Consider the following 10,458-nt stretch of genomic DNA (forward strand, 5'->3'; position numbering starts at 1 on the left):
GTGTGATGTACTATAGCAGCCCTCCAGGACAGCAGAGGCCCACCCTACTGGGGACGTATGGATGCCCATTATGCAGTGAACTTGTGATGCTACTTTTGATTACAGGCTTGTTGGGGAGCACTGGTACCCTGCTCTCAGCGCTGAGTTGTTTGTGAATATGCACAGCACTTTAAGGCCTCCATAAAGATGAGTGTTTTTGAGGGAAAGATGAAAAAGGCAGGAGGCGCGTGTGCCTAATGAACTCTCCGGCTTATAGTCCCTCTCATGACAGGATAATTACAGCCAACGCTTCCAGGGAGCACTTCAAAGCGGCTCGTTCATCCCAGTGCCAACGGCATGGCGACACGTCTCACCAATCAGGTTGGCCCTGACCTAAATCAAGTCCTCCTGACACGTCCGTTAAGACTGCCTGCCTGCCTAAATCACTATCTCCAGGGTCAATTACACTATTCCATTGAGAGAAAACATGAACCTGAATAAAGTGAATACTTTGTTTTTTAAGGGGCCTTTTGTTCTAATCCTGTACACAGCTGGTTGTGTATCACAAGCATGCAATGACAGGACCCTCAATTTTCTCTGGACAAAAAAGCTATTTTCTTAGAGAATTTGATCAAATTGTCCTTTCAGAATGCCACTGGGATGATGAATTAGTTTCAATGGGATGTGATAAACAGTATCTCTGAGATGTGTCTCTGGGATGCACTGCGATCCCTGTCTTGAGGGGAGCTAAATTGAGTGGAAAGAGGCATGGGGCACAGAGTGAAGAAGATCTGTGAAACTGCAGGAGCTAAACACATTAAAACAATATTTGCAAACGTTTCACTTCAGAACCAGCATGCACGGCCATTTTGTTAATTGCTAAGGCTTCCAAACTGCCATACATATGACAAATAAAAATGTGAACTTGAACCGCTCCCCAGCACTGGAAGTGTTGCACAGGGACTCCATTGTGGGAATCCATTGTGACATGTTGAGAATGAAACGACATTGAGATGTGTTTTGTTTGTATGGCTCTGCTGAACACATTTCACATTTCCTCTGGAAATTCAAATCAATGCCAGACGCTTGACGTTCCATAATTAACTAGCGAGCTCTGCAAACTTTTCTTTGTAAACTTTGAAAATCACAATTAGAAAAATGAGTGCCACAGGAACAGATGGAGAGGAGCACATGAACATTGTGTAAAAGTATCAAATCAGAATCTGCACCACAGGCGATTCACTGACACTGTTCGTGTATCATGAAGTTCTAGAGAAACCATTGCATTTCTTATGCTTAAAAATGAATCACATTCCATTTGTTTTGGACTGTATAACCAAGTAGATTACAAGTTGTAGCATACAGTACACTACAGTTGTCAAGATAGATATCGAAGCATTTGCAGTTAAAGTAGCAGTTATGATAAAGAGATTAGTGGAAGGATGTCAGCATCCTCCCACTATTTAGCCATCGTTCATTATACCAGACTATGAGCTCTAATCAATTAGGATACTGCGACACTGTGACCACCAGCAGTCCCAGTAGAAAATTATCAGGAGTGAACACATTATAGCCTATCTATATGTATATATTAAATGTACCGGTATGTATAAGACTTACAGGCGATGGGGATTTTCCTTAGTTCCCTAGACAGCTAACGAGAATTTATTTATTTCACAAGACCATCATTGCATACCAAAGCAAACTTTCCTCTTCAAACATCTGTTTCAACAACGGAGAGATAAGGGCACGCAATAACAATAATAATAATAATATCTACCTCCTTGTCAACAGGCAATTCAAACACTAATTTTCAGATTAGCAAATTCTGACCTCAACAACATGTCATGTGTCTACAGCAAATGAAATATGCTGCGTGAATTAGCATGACAGAGAGACAAACGCTTACATTACATTAAGGTAAAAATGAAATAGCTTCACCACAGATAAGCAGATCATTATTTCACATGGAAAGGGATGTTGGAAAACAGTGAGTAGACAGTTAAGTAGAGAGGACACTACAGAGTTTAATTCAGATATCGTTGCTGCACTATTGTGTCAGACACTCTGCCAGAAGGCTTTTCTGGTAGAGTATCAAACATCGCTCTAGGTTATATTGCCTTTTCTTCTGGTTTCCCTTCACTGTAACTGCACTATCACGGACTGTGCTCCAAGTGCCCTCCTTCACTCTGACCCTCAATTACCCTGCCCAATCATTGTAGATGGAGTTGGGGTGGTAAACCTCAGCTGACATTCACAGCTCCTCTCTCAGAAAAGCGTGCCTTTGAGTACACCAAAATGATTCACATAAATAATAAATAATTCACATTAGAATTAGTCTACAAGCAGCCAGAGATCAGTCATTTTGTCTGTCGGCAACATCCAGTAACCTGGGCAACTTGACAGCTGGGCAAAGCAATCAGAATAGGAAGCAGCTCTATATTATGCTAGTTTTTTCGAGGGGACTTCGGTGACGTAGCAATCAGCAGAGCGAACATCACGCTAGCAATGTAACACCTACATTATGTCTCCCAGAAGGAACAACCCCAAGTGGAGGCGCAAGCAATATCGCAACCAGTATGTATGCACAGTCAGTCTTGAGAGCTTGGTACAATTATGATGTGTTGTCACCTGAGCTGGATTGTGGAGTCACAGCAGCTGACCACCGTCGTGTCTGCACAGACAATGAATACATTGGTAGTGGATGCATCTCAAGACTAACAGAAATAAGGACAGGAAAATGCAGTACTATCAGCCAGCCCTGTAGTCATTGTATTGTTGCTGGTACAGTAATGACACCTTAGAAACACAGCCTCAGTGTAGCTTAGCTGCTTGTTTGAACATAAAATATACTGTATGTTGTTGTGTTCCTGAGATATTCTTAACAGCACCTGTAGTGAGGTGGAAGGGGTGGACCTCAAACCAGTAACCCAGCCATTCTTGTATTCAAGCGTTTTCTTTTTTTTTATGTTAAGCAATTTCTCACAGGTTGTTAACATGGAATAGGAGGCAATGATTGAATTACAGCCCACGACTTAAGCCATTAAAGGAATGATTTCTAACTGTGACCTCATCTTATGGAGATTAATCTATGGCTGTAGGGAGTTTAATGTGAGAGAGATCGTGTAGCATAAAAAACACAATCTGCCACTCTTACAGTACATTTCAGTCACAAGGTTACCTGTTATCCACATCCCACCGTTTGGAATATAAATAGCATTTATAATTGCTCAATTCAAAATAACACGAACATAACCCTTTCCTGTGCATTTATGCATAGCATGTCATTATGTCAGGTGTTAAGGCAAACAACATTTCGGTAGATTTCGTGTTGTGATCCAGCTGCAATCATCATGTGACATCATGAGCTATGGAACCCAACAAAAGGATGTGATTTTACTTCAAACCGTGTAATTACTGTTGCGGGTCCTCATTGTGCACTTTCCATTTCACACGCAGTGTGTCCCTCGCTAATGACTTGTTCCTGATGTGTTCATTCATCCTTTACGCTTAGGCAATCTGTTTACCCAATAATTCACTCCATAGCTCACTCATCACACATTCTCTTCCTGGAAGAAAAGGCAGAGATTACTGCTCATTGTTGCTGCATTGAGCCCATCTGTGACCTAGAAAGATTTAGCAGACCCTTCAAACTCTGACTGTTATCAAGCTGAATTGCCCTCCATACTGGAGGGCTGGGCCACTGTAACATAGAGGAGCACTCACCGCTAACCCTGGGGAATGTGTATCATGACAGGGAAAATAAGCTGGGTCACCATGCACTGCAGAGATGGATGAAAATCCAAATGATGTTTAACGACTATAAACATAATTTGTGCAATTCCGAGTCCCCTTTCTTAGCTGATATATCGTGCAAAGAGGCTTTAGCAGCCAATGTTTGCCATTTGTATCAAATCCTTTTGTATTTTCCAAGGGATTTGAAACTAGATACTATAGATACTGTTACTCTGAAATGTTATGCCTCTATTACTGTTATTGGATGCTTTATTAACTGATACCTAATAAAAACGGTTAAATTATGTCAGCGTTAGTGGTGAGGGAGGCTTGTGAAATGCCTTTGACAGACCAGACTTTTCTAAACACATTGATTAAATTAAACCCTTCTTTTTCAGGATGAGTAATCAACTAAACAAAGCCATTCCATCCCCTCTGGGCCTGAGAATCATCTCGCATTAGCACCTCTATGAGTTTAAAGTCTGCAAATAACTCGACAGACAGGTCTAGCGATTAAGACCCCCTGTCCCCGCTGCCTGCCAATAGTGAACAGCATAGCCCAGGTACTCATGTGGCATGACATGCCATGTGAGAACTGGGGACTGGCATACCCACACAGAGGGCCATATTTTTCTTTGTTTTTAAGTAATTTTTACTGGGTGGGGCAGTCCCACTCATATTTTTCATTTTTTTATTGGACAGATATAGTGAAGACAGACAGGAAAGTAAGGCGAAGAAGGGAGAGAGGGTATGTCAGCAGGGCATGGGCTGGATACGAACCCATGCCGACATGGGCATATGTGTGCACTGTAGACCGCAGTGCTAGACCACTGGACCACCCCAGGCCACTACAGAGGGCCATTCTTCAAAGGCAATGGCATACTAGACATGTGGACATGCACGCACAAACTGTACGCTGTGCGCTGTACAAATAGCCTACATACTGCTCATACGAAGCTGAACAGAATGACAGAAATTAGGATTCCTGTTCCACAACAGTACCAAATGCAGATGGTTGAATTCACTATCACAGGATGATCTATGTTTAGAACAGAACACTGGGGTATAATATCTGACAGTTTAGTACAAATAATATTCATAATAATTTCATCCATCCAGCCAACGCTTTTTTGTTAGCCTAAGCCCATCCAGTCTGTGTGCCTGTGACCGTTCATCGAGCTGTGTGATGCTAAATGCCCATGTTTGCACAAGAAATCACCAGAGCAATCAGTTCGTACATCAGCTGAATGATAGTCCTTTGTAATCACTGTTTGTGTAGTCAGGTCTTTGGGACTCCTAATTGCTCCTATAAAGTCATCATGCTGAAGAATGTATTAGGATTTTAATCCCTCATACTGGCAGTGGATGATTTTTTTCTGATACAACTCATTTGATGTCAACAACGAGCCTCTGAAAAAATGCAAATAGCTGAAAAAATTGATCATGTACCCCAAGTCTCCAGGTAGAGCTAACACTTTCAGCCATTCAACATCAATTATGTCCCAATTCCACATGCACATGTTCTGAGAAAAAAATGTTAAATTCAAAACACTGGGCTTAATTGTAGAAAGGTTTGGGGAAATGTATCACTTACAAAGTACATGAACGCTGAGCGTTTTCATTTCACAATAGATTGCTTATGAGAGCGCCGCGTGTTGATTAAAGGTGCTCAAATGTCAAGTGTTGGAGGCTTGAATTTTATATGCCATCAGCAAATCAACAAAATCAATGGTGTTTTGGGCTTAAGTGCTTTCTATTCATGAGACCTGTACACACTCACCCAGTAAGGCTGCTGATACGGAGTATTGGGGTTGATTTTGCAAGGCCAGGTTCATAAACCATCCTGCCATTACAAAGTAATGGTCCTTTACCATACCTACAATAGACCCTTTTGTATAAAGCTGTTTTCTTCATGTTGGACAACATTACTGATGCATACTTTACAGTAGTCTCAAATTACATGTCTCTACATCCAGGCTGAAATCATATACTATGTTGTAGGGCTGTTACGATTATTCGACGTCGTCGACGTCATCGACTACGTCAATACGTCGGTTAGCGTAATATGCGTCGGTTAGTCGTAAATAAACAAAATGGCGATTTTTTTTTTTTTTTTTTTTTTTAAACCTTTATTTTACCAGGCGAGACAATTAAGTGTATGAGTGAAAAATGGATAGCTACTAGCTAATGTTACACAAGCAATGTAGCTCACCACAGTTCGTATGTCTTGTCTTCTGGTGTTAGTAACGTTAGCTATGTAGCTGGCTAGCTACGGTAGCCTATTGTCATTGTGGTGCGAGCACCTACTGTACGTTATCTAGCTCGTAGCTCGCATGCTACGTTAGCATCAATTTAGCTAATCATAACATAGCAGCGAGAGTAACGTTAGCTAGCTATGTGTTGTGGTGATGGACAGACTTCTAAATGGCCATGTTGGCATTCAAGTTGGCTAAACATAGCAGTGAGGTGGAGACAAACAAGTTCTTTTTTTTTTTTTCTTTTTTTTTTTTACAGTACAAAAATTATCGTTAGACTTATCGATAAATTAGTCGTTAGACTAATCGAATAATCGATAAAATAATCGCTAGATTAATCGTTAGAAAAATAGTCGTTTGGGACAGCACTACTATGTTGTAATATCCTCTAATCAATTATTCTCTGCTCTGCTCTCCCTTCCTCAGGTGGTGGGTCAGATCGATAAGTTGACGTCAGACTTTGACTTTGACCTGGAGCCGGATGACTGGACAGTGGCCACGGCGAGCAGCACCTCCAGCAGCGAGCGAGGGCTGGGAGAGGCCTTCAGGCTGGACTTCCTCAACACAGATGTGCTCTCAGACAGCTGGGAGTTCTGCAGCTACCTGGAGGCGTCTGCCGCCTCTGCTCGCAAACCGGCTGAGAGGCACGGGGATGGGGACGTGGGGCCGGTGCTGGGGCGTGGGACCATCCCTACCCAGACCCAAACCCCGACCCCACCCCCTACCACCGCCTCGGCCTACTCCCAGATGAATGGGGGGCTACCCATCCCCAATGGGCCTCGCATCATCACCCCGGACTCGTCCAGTGAAGAGGCCAGCAGCTCCACGCACAGCCACAAGACCTCCCGCACATCTGGCACTAGAGAGAGGGTCCGCTTCAGTGACAAGATCCTGTACCATGCGCTGTGCTGTGACGATGACGAGGATGAGGAGGTGGGGGAGGGGGAGGAGGAGAAGGGTGGCTGTGCTACACCAGACACTGACAGTGAGCCCAGTCTCCTAGCCAGCTCACCCATACCCCCACTCTCCTCCTCTGAGCACTCCCTCCTCCATAACTGTCTGGACCCTTCCCATGTCCCCTCACCAGTGAAGGTGACAGCAGGAACTCATACGCTGCCCAGGAAAGGTCTCCTAAACCCTGGCTGCCGGAAAAAACTGCTACGGAACAGCAGCACACAGACTGTCTCAGACAAGAGTACCCAAACTGTACTGCCCTATATTCCAGCCAAACAGAAAACAAAGGACCACTGAGAAAACATAACTTTACAACAGAACTCCTAAAAAAAAGGACTGTGTACTATTTAATATTAAATACATAGAACATAGATTAATACACAAATAAATACAATTAATTAATTACTAAATAAATAAATGATATATGGGAAATCACTCGACTACCTAAAGTCATTCTGAGGCTCAGGGAGACAAAGATGAAATGATAAATGGCCGTTCCTTATGGCAGTAACAGAAAAAAGGATAATGGAGGACCAAAAGGCTTGTGCCTGCTCATGTTAAGAGATGTACCGAATGGATTCCCTATTTATAATCATTTGCAACACTTATTGAGATTACTAAAGCAATCTTTTTGTAGGAAGTTTAAAGTGTTCTGAAATTGGAAAGTAAGTGTGAAGAGGTTATTTCCCCCTCGTACACCAGTATAAATCACAAGAAAATATCATGCTTGTTCTTAAGATGTGGTTAAAAAAAAAACGCTGCACATTCTGTACACTGAATCTGTATAAACATTGTCTTTTTCATGTTCCAATTATTTCAAATGTCAAGGGGATCTCTGGTAACAGCGGGGAGTATATCTTGATGCACAAGTCAAGTCTTTTCCTCTCTTTAATGTCATAAAAACTTAGTGAGGGGCCAGAACAATACTGTTTGACCTGCGCTTGATTTTATAAATCATTTAAATAATTTCTTTCTTTCGTGGGAAAGTAAGGAGGAAAAATGTATTTTCGACCAGCTGGAGTTCACATTGTGACATTTCAGCTCTATAGGTTCCTCTCTCGGCGACGGAGCAAGGTCATTAGGGGTGAGAACTTGAATAGCAGTGCACAGAGCCAAGATGCAAAAGGTTATGTCTCTCCATTCTGCATCCCAGTAGGGATCTGGACTCAATAGAGCAGCATTTTATTTACAGGGATTATGCCAATAGTAGTGCTGATCAATACGGCCGAGGGAGAGTGGTGAGAGAGGTCTCTCTACCGAGCATGCAGGATCTGCTCCTGGGGTCCGTTAACAAAAACTCAGTCAGACCTCTTTGTATTTACTCTGAGTGGAAAAAAATGGAGAGACACCGCCTTCAAAAGGCTGGCATTTAAGAATTGTGTGCCAGAGAGTGAGTGGGTGGCAGAGACAGAGAGGAAAACATATTAAGAATAGCAGGGGTGATAGGGGGCAACCTTGCAAAGAAAATCTTGACCTAGCTTGTTATTCAACCCTCTGGAACATGATCATTTCCGTTTTAATCACCCCAATGCTGACTCATCTTTCAGAGGTGGGAGGGGGGTGTCCAGTATTTTCTTCCCACTCGAAGAGAAAGCCATCTACTTTAAATGGCTAGGCACTGAAATATGTCCCTAGACTCTAGTTTCAGAACACACCCACATAATGAGTCTTCTCCCACTCCTTCAGGTATGATGGAGTGTTCTAAAATGCAGACACTCTATTTTACTGTCACATACTTTACCATCTCAATATCTGTAACTACCAATATATAGTGAACACATCTATTATCATTTTGAACACTTCTGAGAAAATGATGAGTCAAACCATGGTCATGTCTTCCATATCTGTGGTGAACCAGCAAAAGTTCAACTTCAGTTTGCCTTCCATAACGGATTTAGTATGCAGCGTAATAATCAAAGATAATGGAAACAATATCATGCTGCTTAAAATTGGCACAGATAATAATACACACGCTGACAAAAGTCAATTAAAATAAGCATACATTAACTCATTTTACTACGTCCCCTATCCTGCATTTGATAAATCAGTTGAGAAAGATCTGTCACTGTTAGGAAAGGTCAAATTATAATTTGCATAATGCAGAACAATAATGTTTATAACTTGAAATCTAACAAGAACTGCCTGCACGTGTTGTTTGAAGCTCACACGTGCCTAGCTTTTGGTAACCGCATTCGACTGAAAAAATCTGAGCTGCTCTGTATTTTTAACACCCAATATGGACCAGTAAACACCTGCTAAAGGAATGTGACAGACACAGCATACACATCAGCCTCTATCATGAGACTTCTATTCTTCTGGGTCAGATTGCACATTTCAAACCCACTTGACACCTGGGAAAGAAAACCTGATGAATATGAAATGAAATGAGCTTCTCTAGTGACGCAATGAGAGTTCCAAAATGTTATTTAAAGAGGAATGTCATATAACTGGCAGGAATGTTCTCATTTCTGTTGCCTGTTTTCACTCACATTTTTCATTTGTCTTGCTCCGTTAATCCAGGGAATGGTCCCTGTGAAAAAGATGCATTGAACAGAGATCAATGGATCACTCCCCGCAGCTTTAGCTGCCATTTCGCTTCCAGATGAAGGACCAACAGGTCATCAGTCTCATTAGCATAAACAAACAATGCTATAACACTACACAGGAAAATAATCAATCATGAGAAAACAAACTAAGCCTTTATTGTGATGCCTATACAGCCCCTGGAAATGTTGGGAGGGAACATTTGTAATTCTAGCATTTTATAAATCATTTCCACGACAAGATCAACCCTGCGAGTATATAGCTGTTTGGCTCTGGTGCAGAATACATTATCATTGGGAATACATTCTAGATATTTGGACAAAACATTCGCAATGCCCCTCTTGCCAATGCACTATTGCTCATCTCTAATAGTGCATATCATAATCCCTGGTCCTCTGTAGGACAAAGTGGAGAGGCATCCAAAGGTTAAAGAATCTGAGCACACTGCTGCCAAAGCTGCTGCCAGGACAAGCAGGTGAGTTTGTTCAATACAGTGGTGTGTGTGTGTGTGTGTGTGTGTGTGTGTGTGTGTGTGTGTGTGTGTGTAAGCATGTGAGTGAGTGTGCATATTAATCAAAACACACTGTGCTAGACAAGGTATATTAGAGAATTATTCAATTTCAACGATTCAATGAAATAATGACATGCCCTGAGAATCCCAGAGGAAGTCAATTGGGGGGAGTCCAGGGTACACGGCTTAATGTAGCCTGTTTAGAACAGGTGCTATGACTCCTGCAAACAGAATGAGTCATCCGTAGTCCTTTATTTGACGTCAGCAGCAAGATACACATTAGCTCACATCACAGATCAATGCTCTAATCACTGCCCAGAGGGCACTGTTTCTGTCTGAATGACCACCACAGGCCAGGTCCACAAATTAGCAACATTATACTGGTGTAAGCAAAATGCACTCAATGTTTCACTAGACAAATAGTGACCAGTCCATTTTCAAATAATCTGCACAAATATAGTACTGTAAAAAAAAAAAAAA

At 42.0% G+C, this 10,458-nt stretch overlaps 1 protein-coding gene across 1 annotated transcript in view; it reads left to right on the forward strand.

Moving 5' to 3' along the window:
- insyn1 (inhibitory synaptic factor 1) overlaps positions 1 to 7,220 on the forward strand; it is a gene marked incomplete at both ends in the record, with an annotated part of 36,793 nt that extends 29,573 nt beyond the window's left edge. The window contains one exon of the mRNA XM_080539077.1: positions 6,396 to 7,220. Within this exon, the coding sequence (XP_080395203.1) occupies positions 6,396 to 7,220 (825 nt within the window). The remainder of the gene's footprint in view (positions 1 to 6,395) is intronic.
- Positions 7,221 to 10,458: the final 3,238 nt, after the last annotated feature.

Source organism: Nansenia antarctica (genome assembly GCF_963989245.1).
Source record: "Nansenia antarctica genome assembly, chromosome: 9".
In the NCBI taxonomy this organism is placed as follows: domain Eukaryota; kingdom Metazoa; phylum Chordata; class Actinopteri; order Argentiniformes; family Microstomatidae; genus Nansenia; species Nansenia antarctica.